The 27469-nt window shown below is 39.8% G+C and overlaps 1 protein-coding gene across 4 annotated transcripts in view; it reads right to left on the bottom strand.

The window, feature by feature from the left end:
• crppa (CDP-L-ribitol pyrophosphorylase A) overlaps positions 1-27469 on the bottom strand; it is a 47813-nt gene that overhangs the window by 9217 nt on the left and 11127 nt on the right. For 2 of the 4 annotated variants that reach the window (XM_044209593.1, XM_044209592.1), the window contains exons 4-9: positions 26200-26304; positions 25177-25222; positions 23087-23184; positions 18915-18992; positions 18619-18711; positions 12250-12381 (exon numbers count right to left, since the gene is read on the bottom strand). In XM_044209593.1, coding sequence (XP_044065528.1) covers positions 12250-12381; positions 18619-18711; positions 18915-18992; positions 23087-23184; positions 25177-25222; positions 26200-26304 — 552 coding nt within the window. Of the gene's footprint in view, positions 1-12249; positions 12399-18618; positions 18712-18914; positions 18993-23086; positions 23185-25176; positions 25223-26199; positions 26305-27469 lie in introns of all 4 variants that reach the window. The other 2 variants (XR_006379335.1, XM_044209594.1) reach the window with 2 other exon arrangements.

Here is a 27469-nt window from a genome sequence, read left to right as displayed (position 1 = left end):
TGCGGCTAAACTGCGAATAGAGAAGGGGGTAATAGGTCCAATTACTGGCCAGTCCAAAAGTCTGATTAGAGCCCCAAATTTTACACAACTACGGCCCTGTAGAGCCTCATTTAAATTAGTGAAGAATGGTGGCAAAATGACTCAAATCCTTAAGTAAACATAGAAATACCATAGGGGAAAAATACACCATTAAAAATAAAAGTCCTGCATTTAAATCTGTAACATCCAATGCCCCTTGAGCAGCTTCAAGGTTAGAAAAATCAGGGTTGGTCATTCCAGTCTGTCTGACAGTATCATATAGATTCTTTACCAGCTTCTGTTCCGCTTTTCATTGAAGGTATACGAGGGAAATATTCAAACCCAAGACCCAAGAGTGTTTTTATGGCTGGAAGTATTCTGCATCACTTTATACACATTTTCCAAAAAATTCAGTCTGACATGTTATCTTTGGAAACGCTGGGTTCTCCACTAAAATTTGAAATGACGATCCGTGGGTTTGAATAATATTTGGCTGCACAGCATGAGTTTGTAATGACTGAGCCACCAGTAGGTCAATGTGATTTATTTTTAAAGTAGAAGTAAACAAGCATTAGCAGCAAAATATCACAAGTAAAAGTACAAATTGTGAAGTGTTAAAGCTGTCATGTTAGGTGAAAACCTTTATTTATTTATAGTTTGGGGGATTTTAATGGTCAATTCAAGGGAAAGACAAAATAATACCTCAAAACTGCACTTATTTGCTGTACTATTTCTTAGTATTTATTTTAAATATTAAAAGTACTCATTATGCAGAAATGTTAAAATTTAGTTTTGCTGCTTGGTGAAAATCTTTAAAATATTTTTTTCTAGCTTTAGAAACTCATAGACTCGGCTGTTAAAATGAAGAATGGTGAAGAAGAACTAAAATCCATTAATAAAAGTAGAAAAATTTGACAAGGCAAAACGCTCTCATGTGAACAATGGCTTTGGCTGCACAGCATGAGTTTGTAATAACTGACCCACCAGTAAACAAGTATAAGCAGCAAATTATATCCTATATATGCTTTCAGATGAGTTGAAAATGAAAGGAAAGGAAAAAAGCCACAAGGAAAGAAGAAAATAAGTATTGATATAAAGGATAGTTCAAAATTATACTTAAGTAAAGGACTTCAGTAAACCTACTTGTTTACTTTCCACCTATGACAATGAGCCAGATACTAACTGGAGAACAGTATAAAACAAAGGGACAGAGGATCAATGATTAGAACCCCGCCAAACTTTACTCAGGCACTTGAGGTAAATTAAAGTCCACAGAGATGAGAGAAACGTCCACGCGCTTAGATCCAACCGGTTTTAATATTTACTGCTGAGCTTTGGATCTAAACAACCTTCAGAGTACACGTCATGCTTTTACCGAAAGTTCAGCCATAAAATAAAAATTTGCTTGGATCTGAGCTGAAAGACTGAGAGCTGAAGTTCACAGAGATAACAGAGAAATAAGTATCATTTCATACTTCGTACAGATGAAGCATCTCCAGGGAATGTGTTTTATTGAATTTCACTGAGGTATTTAGTGTCGTTGCCTCAGTGTCTGCATTTTAGATACCCGTGTCATTCCCACTTTGCCTCACTTCATCTGAAAAGGATTGTAATGTAGGAAAATGAATAAGTCTGTATCCCACCCTACTTTTGTGCGGCTGTGAGTTCCCTCAGACTTTCCAGTCATAGAAAAAGCAAACTTTTGTATTGATAACTGCTTTTCAGACCCCATTGAGAGAACAATTGCTGCCACACAACCCTTTCACGGTACACTGGTAAAGCTCTTTCAACACAGGTTTCCAAAATATCCTGTCTAGGGGCATCCATTGGGCAAACAGCAGTTTGTTAGTCACGTCTAATGTATGACTTCTCTTTCTGTGTACCCTCTTCAGAGAAGGCAAACCCTGCAAAGAATGGGACATTGAGGGGGGTCTGTATTTCCACTGGATCCCCTCAGTGTGAACTTTTTCAACAAGCTCTGGTGAGAGACGACTTTGTTTGAATTCAACTCACCGAAAGACATACCTCAACACAGTATGCAGAACAATGGATCTTTAATTGGGGAGGTATGAAAGCATGAAGGCATGGCTGGGATTTATGAACTGGGACATGCCAAATCCCACATGCAGTGAGAGAGCCCCAAAAACACACACACCCTCCTCATTTACTTACCACACTGTATCACTTACACCAAACCAGGGAAGCCAAATACGGTCTATATCCCAGGGCATCTGAGGTCAGGTGCAGGTGCAGGAATATTTCACAAAACAAGACATTTATTACAACCTGGGTTTTCAGCAGCACACATCCTGGCCAAGGCTTAGTGCCCTCACTTCCATCCTTAATACAAGCATGAGATTGTAATCGCAGTGGGCCGTAAGCCAAACATACAAACATAGGTGCAACACTGTGTTATTGTACTGCTGTCAAAATATCGGTGTACCACAGACTAAACATCAGGGGGATACAGCCGGCTGTGTGGCTTGACAGATGTAGTGTGAAAACAAGAAGGGATCGCTACAAGCAACTGTTAAGGAAAATCATTTTCACATGACACTTCATGAGAAAACTCCGGGACTGTGAGATTCATTTGAGGACATTAAATACAAGAACAGAGTTCTTGAATCCTACCTTGAAATCTGGTTATTTATAACTTTATAAACTTCCAATTGGGGTTTCCATCATAGCAGGAAATTAGATTTTAGCATTGGGGCCCAAATCCCTAAACTCACCAGCCCACTGAACCTTCCAACTGCTGGGGAGGACCTCCAGACAACTTGGTTGGTCATTACCTCCACTTAAGCTTTCAGTCTGATTCAGTCTGGTTTAGTTTTCCAAAAATTTGTGGAAAGTTAGGCCATGAGCCAACAAATAAAAGCTTGATTTATGGTTGTGTATTAAGTGGCTTCAGCGTAGCTACAGCGACTACATGCTCTGAAGCTACACCGCAGGCTATACTGTAGCTGATGTTCACTTCCTCAAAAATGTAACTACACGTAAAAGCAACAGCGGCTACAGAGATACCACATGCAGACCACAAGAACAGTGATTGGCTGCTTGTGTTTTCTCCTACAGGTTTCTGATGCTGTTGGAGATTGTTGAGAGTGAAGACAACAATAAGGAAGTTGACGAAAGGCTCAGTTATCGTCTCCTTTTGAGTTGATTCATCTGCACTGCAAACCCTCTGCTCACTGCGATCGCTGCTCTTCGTCAAGGTGAATGAATGAATGTAAACACAGCGATTGGACGTCAGCAGTCTCCTATTCAGTAATGAGACAAAGTGAAATAGAAGCTACCTGGATGTAACTCCAGTTACAGTATATAAGTACGTGTGTAGCCCACCATCGCTCTATATCTATAAGTGAAGTGAAACACTGTGGGGAATTTAATTAAAGCAGGAAATGGCGTAAGATACATCCGTCTAGTGTTGCAGGGGTCGTGTCAGTGGTTATTGAACTATAAATCAAAACCTCTGCCATAGGTATCTACAGTGGTTTAACCCCTTGCATCAAGCATAAAATCTGACTAAATGATTACGGTTTGGTGAGGATTTGGAACCAATAGTTCCATCATATGACCACTTTATATTTTGGTTTGTAATGTTTGAAACATGCAAATTTCATCCAATCAGATTTGGTAGACAACATATTTTTGGTGAGTTCTTGTTGGCGTGGCACTGTCAAATTGCAATGAAGGTTTGATGTCACATGCACATATCAAGGGTGAGCTATTCTGCAATTTTGATGTCACTTGATTTATGGGTTGGTCTACAGCAACATGACAAATTAAATTGGCCATATGTCTGGTCATGGTCATCATTTGAAATTTTGCACAAGTTGTACTTATACAAAGCTCTAATATTCGCCTAAAGTATTTAGGTAGTCTCCATAAATTATAGCCATAGGCAGCCTGCTGATCAGCATGATCGTCTATTACCATGTCTATGTTGACGCAGATGTGGATCCAAATGCAGATGTTCATTTTAATTTTTAATTATTAAAATATTTTTTATTGTTTAGCCTTGGCATAGATACATGCCTTCTAAGTGCTTTTCTAGTTTGCCGAAGTGTATGGAGGAGCAGATCAATTTACCAGCCTTAGCTAAAGTTTTACCAGCATTTTGGGGCATCTGGTGGTATTTCCCCTGGTCTGAATACACTGTGTGCTATTCCTCAACTATTTTCCACCACACCCAACCAGACAAGCATGTGCTCCGAGAGATGTGCTACAAATAAAAGCAAAAGCAGAGCAGGAAAGTGAATGCCACAAAAACAATCTTTGAAGAGGCCTGTTAAATGAAAGCATTATCCCAGCAGAGCCATGCTTACCCACGAACTCAAACCAGGACTACTGTGGGTGGTCAGAAACAACTCAAAACCAAGTGGCAAAACCAACATACACGTATGTTTTGCCCTTACTCTGAGTGATTGAATGTTTACAAACTAATTGTGAGGAGCTGGCTCACATTAATCTTCCATAAGAACATTATGTCTGTTTGTAACAGTAATTCTTTTGGAATGTCATTTCCAAATTGTCTGTAAGAGTCTGCGTCAAGTCACATCAGCCCAAACAGCACGATTGCTGGTCTTTTTAATCTAAGAAATCAAAGCTGAGTAAACACCGCTTTGGTATGTCTAATTCCTTGAGCCAAACTCCAGTGGTCAAGTTTCACACATACCAACACATCTGGAGCACTCTTGGCATGGAAGATCAAGCTTGATATCCTGCACATGTTGCGGCAGTGCGAGTCTCTCCCAAGGTTCTGACCCTAACACTCTACAAATACATCACTGCGGAGGGGAGCGATCACAGGGCTTCTGTCTGTGTTGAGACATCAGGATTCCACCAAGGGTGCCAAGTGCTCTCATCCATATTTCCAAGGGGATCTTAGATAAAGTTTAAAGACATAATTGTCAGAACAAAGATGAGTACTTAGGCAAACAGCAGGGGAAAAAACTGCGTGAAGGGGCAGGGTGGATATTGGACTTTTATTCTTATGTTAAGTGCAGTAGATCAGCAAGAAGACTCGCCAAATCTGTCAGCTCTCCCAGAGATGTTGTTGGGGTAACCAAAAACAGCCTTACGAAATGCCACCTAATTTCTTATCTGCTTTCAGTAAAGTTTTGATGAACTTATCTAATGCTCGCTCAGTTAAGCATCACTTCTAAAACAGCAACTCAATATCAAGAGTGCTTTTTTTCTCCTTACATTTCTCCACAGCTGTCAATCGCCCTAGACCAGCCAAAGAGGATAATGCATGCAATTTTTGTCACTGCATCTGTCTCGTATGGAGACAGCCTCCTCATTTTGAAAAACTAGGATGACAATATTCTCTCAGAGTACATTAAAGGTTCCAACGCTCTTTCATCACATAAAATATAACACCAGTCCTTATACTTCTGAGGACAATTGTTGGATTTACTCAGAGAAAGGCCGGGAGTGTGCTGAGACAGCAAAGACGGCAGCCATCCCTGATCTCCCTTGACCCCGCCAGGCTGCAAATACATAGGTGTCACAGCAAGAGCCTCAGTTGCTTGTGTAGGGTTTCACCTGTCTGCCTTGTAGCACCTAAACAGGATTAGCTGCGTATGTCGCCTGACAGATGTAGTGTGAGAAAAAGTGCGGACAAAGACCTCTGGAGAAATAATTTTCCCTTGGCGCTTCATTTAGAAAATTCCCCAGGAGTGTGTAATTCATTTTAAGGAAATTAACTAAAAGACCAGATTTAAGTTATGGAACTTTGCTGTGAAACCTAATTGTTTATGACTTTATAAACTCTGGCTCACTTTAAGGCTCTTTTTAGCCATGATAGTTCTAGCTCTAGGGATGGCAATGTCAGTCAGTCTGTCGGTAGGTCCATCCCTTTGGTGCCAACTGAAATATCTCAACAACTATTCCATGGATTGCTATGAAATGTTGTACATACATTCATGGTCCTCAAAGGATGAATTCTGCTGACTTTGGTAATCCCCAGACTTCATCTAGCATCACCAGCAGGTCAGTTTTCACTTACGCAGTGAAATGTCTCCAATCAAATCTACTAAAAGGATTGGCACAAAGTTTGGTACAGACATTCATGGTTTATGACTTTGGTGATTTGCTGTGCTTTTTCTTTAATGCCACCATGAGGTTGACATTTGTGAGTAAAATGTCTCGACAGTTAATGAAATTTGGCTCAAAAAATTCCTGTCCCCCTCAGGAAGAATTGCACTAACTTTGGTGATTCCCTAACATGCCTTCTAGCACCATCATCAGGTCAAAAATTTTATTAGTCCAATACTTTGTTTTATGAACAAATATCTGCAAAACTAATGACATTCGCTTCAGCCTCAACAGTACTTGTTTTAGTGCTAATTAGCAACTATTAGCATGCTAACATAGCTAACAATATAGCTGCTTAACATCAGCATGTTGACATGTCATTGTAAGCATGTTAGCATCCTGATGTTAGCATTTTGCTCAAAGCACCATTCTGCCTAAGTAGTGCCTCAGAAGCTAGCGAGTCTTAGTCTTTTTTAAACAGATAATTATATTATTTAAATCAGTGGGAGTTTTTTGGCTTGTGATGCCTTAAAATTAATCAGTGTCAGATGAATCAGATAAACTCATCTGCCACAGCTTTTTGTACAACTTCACCAACCTCTGGTTTCCTTTCATGCAATGCTGTGTCTCCCCATAAAGACCACTCGTTTATTCAGGAAAGGGCAACTGCTGGATTTAGCCTGAGAAAAGTCGGGAGTGTGTTGAAATCACAGAGACGACAGTTTTCCCTGATCTCCCTTGACCCCGGCGTGGGTACAATTCCACGAGTTTCACGGTGTGGGTACAACTCAGCGAGTGAAGCAAGAGCTTCACTGGGTCGTGTACAGTTTCACCTGTCTGCCTTTCAGACCTAGATCTGAACAGGTAGAGGAGAATAGAGTCGGTAGAGTCGTCTCCTTTTCTTCCTCCCTCCCCTCCCCTCCCCTCCCTCTTCTCCTTTCTCTGTCTCTCTTTTCTTCCCAGCCGGCTAATCTCTTCTCAGGTTTAGGATTCCCAGTCCGGGCTCTTTGAGGAGGAGGAAATATGGGGTTGGGTAAACATCAGGGCTCTCACTGCAGGGATTACAACACCCATATATCATCGTGACAACTCCCTTTTCAGCGGATGACAAGTCACCAGGACCCTGTGCAAGGAGGGATCCAATGACACTTCCTATCGCCACTGCAGACACTGATAGCGTATACCGTCACCATTTTCACAACATCGTGTCAGTTTATGAGGATCTGGTGTCTGCATATTCTCAGCCAACATCTTTAGATCGGTTTGAGGTTTTCACACATTATTGCACGTGATGTTTGGCTTGTGGGCATCTTCAGAGAGGTAACCACACAAACGGAAAATGACTCTAGAGAAGTGCTTTGATCACACGTCCTTACAGAGAGACTGCTGTTTATTGTCTGTGACTCCATTTCACTCTCTCCTCTTGACGAAGCGAAGTGGCACGCATAGCGACACACTGCTGGATCCATTGTGCATCAGCGGTTAGGTGTTACTCTGAATAATGTGAAACCATAGTCAGGTCTTGTTTGAGAAAATCCACTTTTTATCCAAAAAGACACAACTGAAAGGTCAATGAGGTGGATCATATTCCCAACCTCTCTGGGATGAACACAATTCCATGCGCTCATGCATTTTAACTGTCAAAGGTTAAAATTCAATTAGCCAATGGCCATACTTTTCCGAAAGGGGTGGGTGCCTCCAATTAATCGTCAGAGTGATACATAATGAGAGGCAAGGGACACTTAAATGTTCTCCACGGTTGTTCTTCTCACTGGTGTGCAGTTGACAACAACCAGTCATGTCAGAGCAGAGAATGAAATCATTTAGGGAGGAAAAAAGGGACTGAGAGTTTATGGTGGATTATCTTTGACAAGGTTTTGTATAAAAATTTGGAAAATACACCAAGTATTAATGTCATAACTTGTTTTACGGTCGATGGAAAATTGAAAGCATCAGAAAATGTCAAAACTTTGGCTTATAATTAAAACAAGTTTTCGTCTAGTTTATAAGAACTGCTAAAAACCCTAGTCTAGTTGCATTCAAAAATCTAATCACATTTAGACTCTTGCCTGAAAAAATACACAAAGAGGCACAGGAAGAGTATTGCTTTAGCATATGTACAACATTTTTATTCGGAAAAATCAAAAGAATCAAAATATTTCCAGTGACATGCAGCTCTGATTATAATTTTCAAGTATTGTATACTGGCAGCATGTCTCAGTAATACTACTCTAAACTGTGCAGTTAAATCCAGAAAAATAGGCTTCTCTGACTGCACAAATATTATTCTTAGCTTTCATAAGATACTCCCTGACACTAATACCATGTTAAAACTGAGCACATTTCTCATAATATTTACCGGGTTCACTTTTTCTACATTGGCGGCCTGATATTTAACAACTAATTTTTTTTTTATTTATCAGCATCAGTATTTGATGTATTACTATTGCGAGTAGTGATTATATTATGTCAGACACTGTGATGACTTTACCCTTTAAACCCAATGTCAGAAAGTGCAGCATACACACATTGTAATTAAATATGATCCTATAAATTATGTTCACATGCAGCTGTTCTGCTTTTGTGATCTAGCAAAGTTCAGTGCAAATGCAGGAAACACTATTATGTCCACAAATTGTGGTCAGGCCACAACCCAGACTACCAAGTTGTCATGTCTTACACTTGTCGACTTTTTCATTATGACCATGTTCCTTTCCTAACCTTAACCAAATGGTTTTAGTTGTCAAACTTGAAAGGAGTGGAAATACACTAATTTGTTTTCTAAACGGGAGTTAGATGAGAACATAATTACCACTGTCCTGACTGTGTGTTAGGTATGGAGCTGGAGCTAGGACTTGATTAGCTTAGCTTACTTAAGGCACATAAATCCCCGCAAAACCACAACTTGTTGTTTTTATGTTTTTGCTTGTGGATGGATTAAACAAACGAGATACATCGTGCAATTAGTGAGCTTTAGAGGTGTTGGTAGGTGCATTTTTTAACTTTGAACAGAGTCAGGCTAGCTGTTTTCCCCTGGTTCCAGTCTTTATGCAAGCTATGCTAATTGACTCCTGGCTCCAGCTTCAAACTTAACGCACAAACATAAGAATGGTGTTGATCTTCTCATCCAACACTTGGCAAGAAAACAAATAAGCCTATTTCCAGAAATGTATACTTTTGTTGGTATTTGTGGATAATCTATCGTTAAACAATTACACTTTAAAAGTTCAAAAACATTGCCGACCAGGGTCACAGAGCACCAGCGTTTCTTCGCAGGAATTCCCTGCTGCATGCAGTTCCACACACTCGCACCTTGGAAGCTGCCCGGTACAACCACAGTCTGATCTGTTGGCCATTGAACAGCTACACTGGAGCAGTTGGGGGTTAAGTACCTTCCTTTAGGGCATCTCAGCGGTGGTAATGAGAGAATACATTTAGTAATTTGTACACACAGTAACAGTAGTCACAATTCAGATGTTCAGATTATGGCTCTGGATTGTACGTTGTTTTTTTGTTTGACCTGCAGTTGTTGTTTCCAGTGAGAAAGACCTCAGCCATTCAATCATACAAACAATATTCACAGAACTGGTCCTAACAAAAATACTCTTAATTTAGCTTAAACTGGAGTAGCACTCAAGACTGTATCTATGCAACTGAGGTGACTGCAGTCAGTTTGGTCTAAGTCTGTCCCTGAATTTGGATTTTCATAGTCCTCTCATAAGTGGATGTCTTTTCTTCAACACACCGTACCCACAAACATGAAAAATATATATTTCACCTGTCCAGTCAGTGTCAGTTCAGCGCACACCAAACTCCTATATCAGCCTACATTAGTCTCAGATTTCCACACAGTCAGAGAAAGTAAAAGTGTGCATCCTGGTCATAGTTCAGTTATAAAATCCTCGCGAACCAAGGAGCGTCTCTCCTGCTGGGCTACTGACAGCGCTGTCAGCCGACAAATCTGGTTCTCTTCGTTGCGCTGCTCTCCGTTTCCATTACCTTCCATCACAGTTAGTTTTGTGGTTAGGTAATTTTACGACATGTTTCTGTAAAGTTTACAGCCTGCCATGCTGTTGCTCCTCTGTGCACAATGATGCAGCTAAAAAGAAGTCGACTGCGAGTTGACTCTGGGTCTTCTTGACGGATGACAAGAATCACAGATTTTTAGGGGGCAGCCCTAGCTTAGTCAATGTTTGACAACATGATAAACTCTCTCCAAAAGTCATAAACCACAACATTGTATTGATGTGGACCATGGAGCTGCTTTTTAAACTCAGTCACAGATTGAGTTACGGCTTTTTTCATTTAATTCTCAGTGGTGCTGAAGCCGCTACACACACATAAGCGCATTAACTGTCAAAAGTCACAGGAAGAACATATGTTTAAAAATGTGGACAGCAGCAGTTTCCCGTACGAAGATATTTCGTTATTTTTGATATTTGAGACTTCCAAACAGGACAACTTGACCTTGCTTTGCAGGGAAAAGAAAATGTAATCCAGGCTGTTTTGTCATGGGGAAAACACAACATGCCAGCCTTCTTACGACCAAGCTGAAAATCATCCTCTGAATGTTGAAAATGCTGAATTTCATGGCAAAGGATCCTGAGTTTTGCCTGGTGCTCAGTTATATCATCACTCACATAATCACAGTGCCATTTCAGATGTTTATGCTTTTCATATGGCAGTTTTTCATGTTTTAATTAAAGCAACAAACACAAAACAAGAAAAACTGCATTTTTAAGCACAAAAAGCCCTCTGCACAGATTTAATGCATCTTTCACCAATCAGACTGATTGCCTGAAAATGTTCACTATGTGTGCATTATTGCCTGCTGTCAGATCTTTTTATTAAAGCCAAAGATATAAAACAAACTTAGAATTTGTGAGCAATATTCATATATACTGTACAGCTGACAGAGGAAGTGTTGGCAGCCATCTCGACAAGTATGAATAAGGCCATCTGGGAAGAATTATCCTCATTATAACAAAAAGCTAACAGTGATTTATACAAGGCTGTATTCTGCTGTTCCACTATCTCATAACGATAAGCATTTTATCATGGTGAAACACGCATTATCTCCATCCACTCCCTTCCCCTTTTCTCTGTTTTCTCTTAGAGGAGTTGAAGCAGGATGACTAATTAACAGCCTTAGTCTCCATAATTCAGAGGAAAATCATGATGTCCAACATCCGATAGCCGAATCAAACTCATATGTGGACCAGCAGCGTATTGCATGTCTCACTATCAAGAAAACATCTTGTTTTTATTAAGCGGCACTGTGACGTCAAGGCTCGACGCATGATGCCGAATCACTGACCACTGAAGACCGGGCCTCTTCCTTCAGCTCATTCACGTTTTCTTCTTCAGGAGTAAATAAACCCAACCTGCTCAAACATCCCCTCGCCTGAGTTACAGAGGCTTTTACAATTGATTTGTGAAGTGATGCGGCTGCCAAGAAACCTCATTTATCACCCTGCTGCAGTCAGTCATGAACACAAATCACGATGGATGTCATATTTAAGGCCAACAACGGCATGAATATTCAGCATTCAATAAGGTTTGCCCTGCACATCAGGCCCAAATCTTGTGATTCGACTTGACGGCTTTGGTAGCATAAATCCTGACATTTCTCACTGTGCTGGATGAATAATTCCACCTTACATAATCCTGTAATTACTGAGCAGTCAGTTATGGATTTCAGGTCAACCGCATCCACCCTGATGACTCCAGTGCACACTTGGCAGGCCTTGCAGCGGATTCCCCTGACAGACAGCTCAACCGTGGAGGTTTGGTCTACATGTGCGGTGGTTGAGCTGCTTTAGACCTAAAGCACCTCTGCATCCTTTTCATCCCTCTGGCATTCAGTTGAAACAATACTACACAACACATATGGCGGAAGGTGAAAAGTTGACATCCTGCCCTCTCAATCACACTAACGGGCACACATTTATTCCCACTCGCACATAAAAAAAGACACACCCGTCCAAGTCTGCGCACACACTCACACATAAAGATGTGTGATAAAAGACAGCAACCTTGCCTGAAGCATAAAAAGCATGACAAGAGATTGGAACAAGACACTTAAAAGACCTTTTCCATTCTGTTTTTTTTGGCCTCTCTTGTAATATGCATATACAGCACAGGAAGAAATAAAAGAAAAAAATGAAAAAGATGGGGACTAAGACTTACCTTTGACTGATGAAGCTTGATGCCGTAGAGGAGAATATTTCGGAGCTTGGCTGCTGAGGCCAGGTTCATGAAAGCTGCTGGCTCTACCATTCTCCCGCTGATGGACAGCTCATCTGAACCACTCAAATGCACCTATCAAAACAAGGCCACTGCGCACAATCAGAAAACGCTTGCCAATAGAGAGGATCTCTTTTCTGGAGCAATTACAGCAAGCGCTTGTTTAAACATGTTGCAACTCAACAGGCCTGTTTATTTAAGTTTGTGTTCAGAGGAGATGAGCTCTGCTGTGCTGAGAATAAACAGAGGTTGGTTGATACACAGTCCTGTCTGAGGATATAATGAGTCTGTAATTCAGTTGTAAATCTTTAGGGCCTATGGGGTTTATTTTCTCCAATTAGGTAAGCGTAATCCAGACACATTGGTTCACATTACTGTGTCATCCTTAAGAATATCCAAAGCTTAGCCGATTTCCATAACCGTCCTACTGACAGAAACTTAACTCAAGATTTATTCACCGCAATTATTTTGTCATATCTCTTTAAAAACCGTGCAGTGAGACGCAATCGTCAGGAGAATCGTTTCAAATGTGGCAAGACATCTGCTCAAAACGTGCAATTATTACACTTATACTTGAATATCAATCAGATGTTCGCTGTCATCAGGTTCAATTTAAAGACTGATTATTCAGCACATTAGCCGGTGTTAAACCTCCAGGCCATTAGTTCATATGAGTCTACTGAAACACTAATGCCACAGTGACATTTGTGTAGACAATATCCAAAATACAATCTAACACAAATGCACAAGGAATTAATTAAATAATCAAAAAATGTGTCATTCTTTTGTTGTGGTAACCTTCTTAAAGCCAACAAGGTTAAGCTCATTTCATTTGCACTTCAAATTCATTGAGTTACACACGTTAACATGTTAGAACTGCCCACTAAAACCACTAATGTCTACCTTTGGCCACTGGGCAGGTCGATTGGAAAGGTTAAAGGAGAGATATATTCTGAAAAACTATTAAAAATAGCTTCTGGGGAGGTACAGTACTTTACACAGTGTATTTTTGGCAATTTACAAGACATCACGTCAAGATATTTATACAGCAACCACTACAGCGCATCATAACAGAAAATGTTTTGAGTGATCTAAAACATCAGCAGTCAATTTGTGGTGTCAATTCTTCATAATGGAAGAGTGATGGCTTTTTTACAGCCTCACCAGAAATCCACCGTAGAAGACAAAAGATAAACTTTCCTCCATCAGTAGCCTCAAAAGACCAGAATGAAATGCATCCACAAGACATGTTCTGCTCTTTGATTAGAGGTGTGGCTGCTATCATGCACACACAGATTTTTACAAAGAGGTTGCTGCTATAGGTAGCTAGCAGGTGATGCCTACAAACTGAATAAAAGCAATGTTGTTAACCATTTTATGTTATTCTTGGAACTCACTAACTTAGAAGAAGGCCAAGCAGGAAAATGGGTACCCTAAAAAAGAAAGCAATGAACAAGGTGGAGGCAAAGAAAGTTTCTCTGACTAAGTTCACTATTGCACTTATACAATGACCAGTTACCAATGAAAGTAAAGGGTGGCTGTGTTTAAAATGTCATTCATTTAGTTTCTTTCATTAATTTAGTTTATTTGTTAGTTTAACTGTTTCACCAGTGAATTAAATGGTATTGTAGTATGAAATGTATTGTTGTTTGATACATTTGATTGATTAGTTTGATACACCTCATGCAATGGCCGGTGGTTAAACTGTAACTGGAAATATGTTTGAGGTGTCCCAACATGATTTTAACCTGCCATTTTCTGTGGCGATTATATAATAAAAAAATAACCACTGGACATCAATCACAGATTTATGATACCTAACAACATAAGACATGAGGTGGTAATATCAACAACATGGGGTTCTCTCTTTGAATACTTTGCTCAAGGCCATGGCACCTCGTTTTCACAGTATGAAACAGTGATCTTCATCGACCGGTCTGCTTTTCTGCCCTCGAGGCAACCACCTACTCTTCAAACTCAATTATCCCTCCACTGATCACTACCATGTGATCAAACTTGTGATAAATAACGAGGAATGTGTGCAATCTAACAGCCCCCTGAAAAAAAAAGGGAAGAAAAAAAACTTTGGTGCTGAACTAAGCCTCATCACTTACAACCGTGAAACTCAGAGGCTGCTTCACGTTTCTCGTAGTCACAACTTACTGAGTTCACACAGATTTTAACGTGGCCATGAAATCAGGTTAGACGGGAGGGGAAAATAAAAGTGATCTGTTTAAGTACTGGATTGTTTTCCTTCTTTAAAATGCACTTTGGCTTACACTTTATGGACACAGTAGCTTTTAATATAGTCTTACAGTCTTGTCTGATATATAATCTACGTCATGTAATGTAGAAATTTGTAGGGCTGCAACTAATTCATATTTTTTAGTCTATAAAATGTTGGTCAACCAACAGTCCAAGACCCAATAGTGCTCAATTTACAAAGAGAAGCAGCAAAACCTCATATTTGAGAATCTGGAAACAGCAACTTTTTAGCATTTTTGATAAATGACTGATTATCACAATTCCAATTCAATCAAAATGGTTGTTGATTAATTTTATGTTGATTGAGTAATAGATTAATCAAATAATTATTTCTTGTGGTTTGTTTTAACTTAAATTGGTGTACAGGAATTAATATAGTTGAGTAGAACAGAACAGAATAGAACAGAAACGAATAGAGTAAAAAGGAATAGAGTAGAATAGAATAGAGTACAATGAAGTAGAATAAATAGACTAGAACAGAACAAAACAAAATGGAACAACAGAATAGAGTGCAGTAGAGTAGAACAGAATAGAATAGTCAAAAGTCAATTTGTACTTAGATGCTTTGGCAAAATTGTTTTTCAAAACTTTCATGCCAATAAAGGCTTTGAATTGAATTGAAGAATAGAACTGAGTAGAGTGGAGTAGAACAGAACAGAATAGAGTGCAGTAGAGTAGAACTGAACTGAACAAAACAGAATAGAAATGAGTAGAATAGAGTGGAGCAGAATATAACATAACAGAACAAAACAAAATAGAACAGAGTAAAGTAGAATAGAACAGACTGAAGTGGATAATATAATAGAAATATAAAAGAACAAAATGGAATAGAGTAGAACATAAGGGAATGGAATAGAGAAGAATAGAAACATGTTTGAAGTGGGAGTTGTGGGAACCTGGTTTTGTTCTGGTGTGGCAGGGGGTTGATCCCACTAAACCCAGCTTCAGACTGTGTGTTTATATATATATATGTGTGTGTGTGTTCCAATTTTTATTGAAAACGTTGTACAACTCACACAAATAAGAGCAGGAGCTTCAGTGAGGTAATGTTGCGTGACATCTGCAGTGAATCAGGTTTATTTTTTTTTCATATTATCTGGACTTGTTTTGGCACTTGCTCTGCGTGTTAGTTGAAGAGGTAAATTTTCCAAATTAAAAGAGGTAAACAGGACTTTTTTGCAAATGTTTGAGCAGATTTGATCAGTTAGTTTTAGGTTTTTCTCTCTGTGAGCTCCCAGGTCAGCGTTACTCTGTTAGTGGTGGACGTTGGTGTTTGAAGCCGGGCGAACAGTGAGCGAGGCCGAGCTGCAGCGCTCTCCGGGGAGGTGTAGGGTTTCCAAAGAGCTACAGAGCTCATCAAGTGACCTGAGGTGGACTACAGGTGACGTTTTTACAAGCGGAAAAAAAGAACAAGTTTGGCTCACTGTGTAGTACATGTACCTCAAAGAAACTGAATCTGTTCTGTGCCAGATGTCTGTATTCACGAACGTGCAACGAAAAGTTCATTCAAAGTGTGGGAAATGATACTGAGGCATGCTTAAATCTGCCGGAGTCAACCTCCAGAACACACAGACCTACAGTAGCTCTTTATACACTTACTGACTTTTCAGTAGATTTTCAAGGAGACACAAGGTCTGATAAACCTTTAGGAGGCTTCCCTGACATGTTTGCACAAAGATAATTGATAGTAAAAAAGAATTTAACCCTTGAAAGTTAATAACGGCTTATTCTTATAGTTTTATTAAGTATAATCACTCATTATGTGTAGAGAAAAGAAGGCAACACCTCTAATAAGTGCAGATTCTTAACTTAAAAAAGCTTAGAAATAGAAACTATTATTATTATTATAAGCTATTACCTCTCAGAAATTTTATTTATATCTTCAAAATTTATAAAATATAAATATACACTATTATAAACTAATGTAAAATTATTGGAATCTATATGTTTTACCAGATATTGCTGCAGACCTTAAAAGAAAATGATGAAGCTGGTGCTTTTTCCCCCCCCTCTTTCCCACATTAAGAGTTTTTTATCCGACACACCTATCTATAAGACTTAGTGGTGTACAAGACCTTGGCAGTAGTAGTAGCACTAAATTATTGCTGAATTTGTGCTGGATAAAAAAGGCAAGGCATCAGTGCCAAAAATATTTTGTTTTGTTGTTAAATAAATGTCAAACCCAATCACTTGTAGACAGACATCCTCAAAAAGCCATTAAATCTATGAAACTTTAGTCAATATTTTGCATGTTCCATCTTCTTCGTTTTAAACACTGTACAGCTCTTCCCATTTTAAAACAGATATATTTTCCATATCTTTTATTGTAAATTTCTAAACCTGTTTTTGTGTCTGAATTTCAGTCCATTTAATCTTAACTGTTAATGTAATGGCAGCTTAAAGTACTATTAGCAAGATTTAGCACTTGAATTGTTTTACCCCTTATAGTTACATATTTCATGCACATTCAGCCTTAAAGAGGAACTCCACATTGAACAATGTTTTATGCGCTGTGCACATAATCACACAGATTGTTGGTGTTTTATGTTAATACAGGGGATATACACACATTGTGTGTTAAAACCACTTGTTCTGCTCAAAACTAGCTTATGTGTGTCTTCTAAGAGTTGAAAGTTAAGGCTAAATTCTCTGGCCCCTCCTCTACCGTGATGATTGACCCTCCCAATAGTGATAGCACCTGCTGTGCCAAATATAAAAAGCAGAACGTTGGTTTACCTGCTCTTTTACACGGAGAATATAATGACATCATTATTGACATTATACCACGTCATCAGGGTAACTAATACCGAATTATTTTTGGAGTTGAATTGAAAATATATATGCTAGGAGGAACGGCCCTAGCAGAATTTCAGTGTGTACTTACTCTTTAAGTTTGAGGGTCTTTCAGTGCATAAAATTAAGGGTGGTCATACCTCCTCTTTTCCAAACACGCTTACCAGAGATCGGCTGCTAATCAAGCACTGTGGGCAGGACCAGGTACACCTCTTTTCTTTGTCTGTTCATGGTAGTAATTGCTCATACTACCGCGTACTAATGAATCCCTGCTGTGTTGTATATATTGGTGATTATACTGAAGCAAAACAGTCATAAACTTCTATGAAAAATTCATAGAGGAACAAGTGAGGAATAAAAAGTACTGAGCGTAAGATTTACACAGATGCTTTTGTTCTGGCGTGACAGAGACAAGTCGATCCTGTACTAATGAAACCTGCTGTGTGTGGACTTGCAGCTTTATTGAAAGGCCAGCGTACCTCACACAAATCAAGGCAGTGGTTTAGTGGAGTAATGCTGTGTGACATTTGCACTTATTAAATTGGATATGTCTGTTTTTTTGTTTTGGTTTGTTTTGGTAAAAAATCACAGAATCGAGAGCAAGGCTTTCCAAGTTCTGTTGGCTTCATTATGAAGCTTTATTTTGGCACTGGTCCATGTTAAAAAGTTAAGATCGGCTTTTACAAATTCAAGAAATTAGTTTTCTCCCTGTAACTTTGCATGCCAGAGTTGCTGTGCAGTTGATATGGGATAGCTCCTGTAACTCCCAACATCTATGCATTCATTCTTCTTCACTGGTTTACAAATCTGTCCTTCAGACAACAACAAGAACAGCCAACTCACAGCATGGAATGGAAACAGGAGGGACATTTGGTACAGATATTCATGTTTCCCTCAGGATGAATTGTAATCACTTTGGTGATCCCTTAACTTTTCTTCCATCATCAAGCCAAATTTTTCATTTGTCCAATACCTCATACCTCCAGCAATACAACACTAATGACATTCCCGTCAGCCTCAGCTCTACTTTGTGTTTAGTGCTAATTAGCAAATGTAAGCATGCTAACGTGCTAAACTAAGATTGTTAATATAGTAAACATTATACTTGCATTACATCAGCATGTTAGCATTGTCATTGTGAGCATGTTAGCACGCTGATATTTAGCTCAAAGTACTCACAGAGCCGTTAGCATGCCTGTACAGTCTTAGTCTTTATTGTAAATCCATAGCTGCAGTATCCGTGTGTGAACTCACCCAAATGACGATCAGCGGGTGGAGAAGAGCCCGATTTGCTGCCTCCAAATCCGTCAGTATGGCCTCCACTTCAGACAGGCAAGAACGATTGACCTGGAGACCAAGGAAATCTAAAACTAGATAAGAACTTATTTGCTTCAAGCAAATAAGTTTTTCTCTATGATGACCTGCAGGATAAGAAGTATGCTAGAAGCTTTTAGAAATTCTAGACACTCCTGCAGCCAGAACAGATCATGAATATTTACACGGACATGTTTTCATTTCTCAGAAAAGTTGTGCTTAAAATGGAAACTTACAGAAACCTGGATGAAGTTCCACTCTTTTAATAGATACCTGGCGTTTTCTCCCATCAGATCTGGGATGACATCCAGCTCCTGTAACATGGAGATACACTGATGTTAAATATTCAGTTCTGCTTGTTACAAGATCCAGAGGGATGTTTTGAGCAAGTGCTGCAATACCAGGGTCCTAATGCATCTGATGTCGAGTGACTGATTGAGTTCAGTGCTCAAAGGTCAAGAGACTTCTGGTTTTTGTTTCAGCCACATCTTCAATCATTTAGTGTGAGAGTACACCCACCTGTTTTCCTGCCATGAATGATTTCATGATTAGAGAAAAGGGATAAAAAAAAAAATCTATACATTACATACACTCAGGGAGTACATTAACTGAGTGGCTTATTTCCATCAACTGTAATCAGAAGCTTATTAGAACAAATGGAAGAGATAAAAAAAGAAACTGTTTCTGGGCTCCTTTATACTTCTGAACTGGCAGGAAAATTCTGTCATATGCAAAAGCCGGGGACAGCGATCAGACACAAGCCAACTTAAATTTCATTACGCTACAAATTGAGTCAAAGGCCGACATGAAGCCAAAAATCGTAAAAGCTTTTTTGCTCAAAGACCCAGGGCATTTAAGTCCTGAACTTTCCATTCAGTTTCGGCATTGGCTTACGAGTGACATGAGGCAATCGGATAGCACGCCGTGTCCACCATGTCCGTTTTACATTCATCTTTGTTGTTGTTCCTCTAATTACAGCCTGGTACTACAATTTCACACACGCAGGAAATAAACACAGAAATAAACATCCAGAGTCTGGCATTGAGATACAGTTGTTCTACCCATTAAAATAACAGAAAGCAATTGGAAATGTGAAATGGATATGGGAAACATATGTCGGAGAGTTAATTGGTCTTGAAAGATAACTGCCCATGGCTTCAGGAGGAAAATCATTTCAGTCCGAAATGTAGATTTGCAGGGTTTAAAAAATTTGACCTGATCTAAACCAGGTTGGGCATGAAATCCCAGAGTAGGAATGTTTATTTAAATTTAGGCATGGCCTGGAGAGCCAACAAGCCACAGAGGCTTGAAGACCAAACCACTCTGAGGACACAAGGAAAACAAAGTGTCAGAGCTCAGCACAGCAATGAGCTACCTGCTGCAATGAATTTTAAACGTATTCAGGACGAGACCAAATTTTAGTCGTTAAGTAGTAGTAGTGAGGATGGGTCGAATTCAAAACAATGCAGTGTTTAAACATTAAAAAATAATACTTATAGCTGTAATATTTGGGTATTTTTGGTTACGTAGGGGCAGTTTAAATATGCTGTAACTCAAGACTGACATATTATCATTTATAAAGTTGTTATGGCTGCGAACAGGGTGCAAAAGACAGCATTGCTCTCGGTGACACTTTCCTGGCTAAATAAATGTAAAAAAAACAAACAACCAAAAAGCTCTCAAAGAAAAAAACTGCTTTCTCCTGGAATGTGGTATTTTCAGGAGTTAACTTCATTTTTCTATAAATATTATATCAAGTGACAACTTTTCCTCTTTCTCTATAAGCCTGGATTTAAACTGCATCAAAAATATCTGTCAGATAACATCCTGCTGAGGGAATCCCTTAATCACATTCTTTACTGTGACTGTCTTCCTCTTACTTACAAATGCTGCCAAATCCTCCACCTGCACACACACACATACACACACACACACACACTATACTGTCAGTTTTCAGCTGAGCTTGGGCAAACCAACCTTGCTTATCCCTGTATTAGATTCACGTGATGGCACTGGGACAATGGTAATTCTTCATCTTCCGCTTACCTTTCATCTCCCCCTCCATTCTTACTCCCTACCAAACTCCCTGAAAAGGATGTATCTGGTTCCAAACACGCGCACCGGAAAAACACAGCCCCACTGGCCACCTGAGCACAGACGGGAATGGCTCCAATCAGCTGATCCAAAGAGGCCGACACCGACCCCAATCCGTCTCTGGGGCCCGGTCCAGCACTGGACAGCAAGATCCGCCCGTTTGACACTGGCTGATGAAGGACTTGGACTGAGTTTAAAGGAGGATGGACTGTTTGGATCACGGTGGAACATTGAAACACATAATGCATAATGCTCTGCCGCCCCCTTCCACTGTCAACAGCTACACCCAGGGAATATATATATACACATCAGGATGATCCAGGAAACACGTTTCTTTACATGAAGCCATATGTGGGTGATTTCTCAGCCTGGATGATGATTTGAATGACATAGGGCCCCGGGTTGGAATGGAACCCAGGCCACTGCGGTAAGGACTCAGTCTTAATGGTACACCCCTATATCGTTATTATATTGTATTTTTTCCCCCCATATACTTAACATACAGGAGTGGGAAAAACAACATGAACCCCTTTCAGTCAAGGGCGTAAGTTTGGTTTTAGAATTAAGTCAGAGGTTCTGTAACCAGAAAATAAAAATATCTTGCATTTTTATACATTTATATTAATCTCAAACTGATACTTAATGACTACTTTGCATTTCCATCTTTATCACCAGGAGCACTACGTTATCTTGGACTGATGCTCAATTCTATCACATTTCTAGGATAATATTAAATATAAATAAAAAACAGCTTTTTGTTTTGCCTGAAAAACATGCACATGAGGTTGTAGTGTTTTTTTCCAGCCCTGAGTAGTGCCTTCATCTTAGGCTACATATATGGACCCAACAACCTCCAGCAATAAAATAGGGTAACCTGTACAATAAGTTGCCTGATAGGCGAACCCAGGGCAAAGAAAGTCCACAAATAACTTGCTGCTGCTTGTAGGGCTTAATTACTGTGAGCTGACAATATAATTGAAGGTGACTTGGATACGTGTATCAATATTTTTATCAACTCCTCTCTTCTCTCATCTGAATTTTAGCAGCTAAACAGTAAAAATAAAATTTTAGAGAAACAAGCTCAAAGTGTAAAAGGGGGTGGGGGGTGGGTAGGATTTTGAAAAGTGAGGGGAACATGTCTCCATGTCCCTGGTGAAAATTACACCCTTGGAAAAAAAAAAACGTCCAGAGAGAAACGCATCAAAATGTCGATAGAAGCTTCTCATACCACTCTTGCAGCTTAATCCATTTCTCCGCCATTGAACCGCATGTTCAGTATCCAGACAATCCTCACCTCACCTCATTTAAATAAGACTGAACAGGCATCCATAATAGTATGTCCAAGCCCCTTAGCTGAATGAGCTCAGGTGGCACAACACACCCTCTTGCAGCCACACACCTTTCAGAAAGTTAATTTGTTTGTCTCAAAGCCAATTTTTCAACTTATACATAGACTAATTTTGCATTGCGACCATCATAACTTGTCTGTAGCTGGTGATCATCACTTTCTTGTTCTAAACACAGTTTTGCACAAAAGTTATTTTTTCTGACAGACCCAAAACTTGTAGTCACATGTCCACTTGTAGTCACAAAGCTTATTTTTGTGACATCCATTCTTCTTCCTTCTTTTTAAAAGAAAGATGAAAGGTTGCTTGAGTTAGTGGTTACGTGGCTTGCTCAAGGGAAACCCAACAGTTGTTGAGGTAAAGGAGAGCATTTCACATGTGGAACCTCTATGTGGTCTGTGCTGTCTGACTGAATATCTCAGACTGTCAATCTTTACTGTTTTGCATATGGATACTGTTTTCCATTGTCTATTAGGAACAATTATACTAATTAAATTGAGGATGTTTGCAACATTTGATGTGCCCAAAAAAAGATTAAGAGTGAAAGGGAGGGATATGAACTATGGTGGAAACTGGGAGCTTGTCAAGTCTGACTGAGCAGAGGTGGTAGGAGAATGAGGAGGAGGGGGTAAGAACTCATCACTAAACAGTCAATTAATCAAGCAAACTCCCACGGTACAGGAAATATGACTGCCATCTGCTCTCCTGCATGCAGGGGAGTGAGAGGTGGAGGTCAGGGATGGAGGGAGAAAATGAGGAGGAGGAAAGTTGCAGAGTGTGGATGTCCCAGACAAGCTCCATTAGAGGTCTGACCGCAGATGGCAAGTCTCACCACCGGGCCACCCAAGTGGAACTCACATGGACGAGAAGATAGAGGAAAATAAAAATGGTAAACTCATGGGGATCTTCTGCAATGCTATCATCAATATAACCAACATTTTAATCAGCTGTGACTATCACACTCTTACCATGTTGAGAGCTCCAACAGCCTTCTGGATTGCATCAGCCAGTGTCCCAGCTTGTGCGGATCCATCTGTGATAACACACGCCGATCGCGATAGAGTTTCTGAAAGAGAAAGATATGTAACTGGTTGAAAACTCCTGTGATAATTGCCCTATCAACAGTGAGAGCATTCATTTGCATGATATAAACTGGTTAAACTTGGCATTACAATTCTTCTAGCAGTTAGTCTGGTGCCATCAGTAGAGGTCCATTGGAGAAGCTATACACAAATAATTAACTGAATACATTTTACCCACCAGTGTCGTCTCCTAGAAGCTTCTCATATTTAAAACATACAATAAGTATCAAAACATATCAAAGAGGGATGGTGCACAACATTAGCCTGCTTTGAGTCAGTTCACCTAAACCTGTTTGGATTAATCATTCACCTCAATGGAGAACAAATTAGAAGCCAGTGGTGGTCTGACTCGCACAGCGATGCGACGAACAGACCAGTTGTCTCTATGGACTTAACTTGTAAACAAAAGCTATAGAGTTGTGAAGTAGGAAGAGCCATTGGTTCCAGAAGTATTTCTCCCCACTGTAAATTCCCATTTCAAGATTTTCCTTTTATTATCCTCAATGTTCCTCAACACAAAAACTCCTCCTAGATAATTTAAGGTTGTTATAGGTTTATGCTGACCATAAGTTTGAATTATTTCAACTTTATTTCAGAGGAAATTGTCTCTGATTTTGGCATGATAGATGGCTCTAAATGCTACAAAACCCATGAGCCTCAGCAGCCATTGACATGGAGAAGAAGCCAGTTAGAGGCATGAATCAGGGCGATAGTGGATTCAGACTGCTTCGTTGTTGAATTTGGGAACAATCCAAGATTGACCCAGAATCTGAAGCAAATTGATTTAAGTTGCAGATTGTATTGTCAGTACCTTTGAAGTGAATTTAAAGCTTGGTGACTGGATGTTTCTTGCTGAAATGCACCTTGGGAGTCGTAGGTAAAATATACCTCAAAGTCCACGGTCTTGTACCTTCGACTTTTTATGAATGAACCAGATATTTTCTAACACAGTTGTTAATCTTTTGTACAGACGATTTAACCGGGAGAGATCAATGCCGATCCAAGCCATAGAAGTTCTCCAACTGTCACGTAACATTGTCTCTGGGACAAATGAATGGGACTTTTATTTATGGAACCAGGGGCGCCAGAAATAGCTTCTCCCACTTAGCAACTCTATGGCGAAATTCTATGGCGAAAAGTTCAAGGTCAGAAACAGAACATAAGTTAACCATTTCTATAACATTAAGTTAAGATGGCCAACTTGTACGTTGTGAAACAACATCAACTCGTAACAGCCACTGCTGCAAAATACTGAGGACCTCTAATACGACTGCCTCACTTAAAGCCATCTATTGAGAAAACAGTTCAAGTGTTCACACAAACGCACACTTCTAACCAGGATACACACAGCTACGTGTAGGCCTGCAAACACAAACACACACAGTGGTGCGTATGCAAGTATGTGTGAGCACACAGAAACACAAACACACCAACTGAAACACTCGACAGTTTCTCATAATGACAGATGTGAGAACGTTCTTCCACGTCTTCTCTAAAAAACACACAATGAATTCATTCACATCAGAGGCTCTGGGAATAATCACTGTGCACCTTATGTCATATCAAACAGGTAATTGCTGGTCCAGGTGCTGGTCGGGGTGAAATGGCTGTGTTTATTTCCATTTCTCTGATTGTGATAATCTCCCTTGTCCTGACTTGCTCTTTGTAGGATTCACAGACTGCTTACAGCCTCCCTGTTCCAACTAAGCTAAACAATGCTACAAAGAATTTCTCCAGAGTAGAGTGAGGGGCTATTCAACTGTAACTCTAAAGTGCCACACAAAAAGACACAAAAACTCTCACATCGTTCATTTCTGACCATTTAACCTGTCTGAGAAGACCTACTGCCTTCACCCTTTCATCTATCCATGTCTACATGGATACTTCATGTGTATATAATAAGGGAAGAAGAAGAAAAAGTCCACTGTACACAGTACATACAGGAAATTATGTAGTGGATAAAGAAGGTAACTCACCTTTGATAATGGACTCTGCAGCAGCTAAATCCCGTTTGTAGGTTACCTGGAGGACAAAATAACTTGGGTTTAAAGAATCAGTTCACCCAAATTAGAAAAGAATACATTTTTATCTATAGAGGTGTCTGGTCATGCAGATAATTTTGGTTTTATGTGCCAAGATTTTGAGATACCTGCCTCTGAAAAATAACCCACTACTCCATCCAGCTACACTTAAGCTGGATGGAATTTCATTTGGGTTCCTCAATCACGTGGCATGTTTGTGTCAATTGCGTCTGAAACACAGCCGTGGTTTTTTAATCCATTAATGGACTAATTTGGCTAATCACGGTTCCTCAGAAGCAGCAAACTCATACAGGAGTGCACAAAGGGGAGAGTTAGTTTGTGATTTAGTTCCCGTGGCTACATAGATGCTGGAACTATTGGTCGGAAGGGAAAATTATTCAGTTGAGCTGCTCAAAACTCATAGACATAGAACCTGTGGCATGGGGTCATGCCACTGTTTTTATCACAAGCAAAAGGTTGGGAACCAACCGCTCTGAATTATCCAGCATAACAGGGGCATTGTTTTGGAAAGACAAGTTGCTCTTTAAATGTCATTTAAATATTCACAGTGCTTCGAGCACCACAAACAAAATTCTGTCCACATCCATTATATTGGTGTGGAGACAGAAATCTTGAAACCTCATCACATAAAACCAAAACTATCTTCATGGCTAGATAACAATAAGTCTAACTAGAAAAATGTATTTCTGTAATTTGGGTGAACAAACAGTTTAAGGCAAGAAGTTACATGATCTGATAGAGGGTTAAGTACAGAACATTTACATTTAAACTAATTTCTACATGCTAATCCTGGATGTCACATTCAATATATTAGTGCTTCCTCTTTTGCCAGCGCCATCAGTTCATGAGCTTTGTTTCTGCCCATATGATAAATCAGCAGCGGGCATACAGCTGTGTTTGCCAAAATGTCACTGAATCCACAATCCACATCCCAAACCAGGCCCCTGGCGAGCTCACCTTCCACAGTGTTGGCGGACCCTGGATGAGCTTGGCATTGGTGCCACAGTACTGCAGAGCCAGATGGAGACACTCTGTGCCAAACTCAAAGTCTGACTCACTGCACTGCAGAGGGGACAAAACAGAGAAGGGCGGCTGTGGACAATTGTTGACAACAATCTATTTCCATCACACTCAGTGGAACTGTGGTACAGTCTGTTGTTCCACTGCAGTGCTGGAACTGCACCAGTTGCTGCAACCAACTGGATGCCCTGTTACTGACGGATTTATGTAGTGATAATCTGCAATACACTGTGTATTTAAGAATAGATGTCAAAATTGTACACATACTTGGAAATTTCCTAGATTTTACTGTCATTTTACAGTCCATCACATAAACTTCATTTAAAAATGGTGTACGGTCAAATTGAACTAAATATAAACAAGACTAATAGTCTACAGCCATTCTAGCGGCTCTGTGAGGCTATACTTGGGAACAGCAGTGCTTTGAGCTAAATGCTAACATCAGCATGCTAACACGCTCAGAATGACAATGCTAACATGCTGATCTTTAGAAGGTATAATATTTATCACGTTCATCAACTTAGTTTAGTGTATTACCATTCTAAAATTTGCTAATTAGCACTAATCAGTACAGGTGCGACTGTTGGGAAATGTAATGCAATTATGACCTAAAAATGCTACTAGAGAAAAAGTTAGGGGATCAAAAAAGTTATTACAATTCATCCTGAGGAGACCATGAATGTCTGTACCAAAGTTCATGGCAATCCATCCAACAGTTGTCGAGACATTTCACTCAAAACCACACATGTCAAACACATGGTGGCTCTAGAGGAAAAGTCGGTGGATCGTCAAAGTCAGTAGGATTTATCCTCTGCGGACCATGAATGTCTGTAAAAAATGTCATGACAATCCATCAGTAGTTGTTGAGATATTCAGTCTGGAAGTGGTGGGCAGACCGACCAACCAGACAGACTGACATTTCAATCCCTAGAGCCATACAACTAGCATGGTTAAAATTCCTACTTCTTTCAAGTAATGAAGTATCCTTGGGAACTTGAATGTGCTGCTAACATTTCATGGCAAGCCGATTATGAGATATATTGTGTGCAAATTTGAGATTTTAGTCTGAGGGTCCTGCAAGGGAAAACCATAAGAGTCCATAATGGAAAGGGTTCATCCTCTGGAGACCATGAATATGCTCAGCAAATTTCACATCAGTCTGCAATTTGGGTTTTGAAATTTGTTGTGTAAAATTTTGGATTCAGGC

Source organism: Siniperca chuatsi, linkage group LG9 (assembly GCF_020085105.1).
Source record: "Siniperca chuatsi isolate FFG_IHB_CAS linkage group LG9, ASM2008510v1, whole genome shotgun sequence".
Taxonomy (NCBI): Eukaryota; Metazoa; Chordata; class Actinopteri; order Centrarchiformes; family Sinipercidae; genus Siniperca; species Siniperca chuatsi.
The sequence above is the reverse complement of the archived record's forward strand: the minus strand, read 5'-3'. Positions and strand labels throughout refer to the sequence as shown.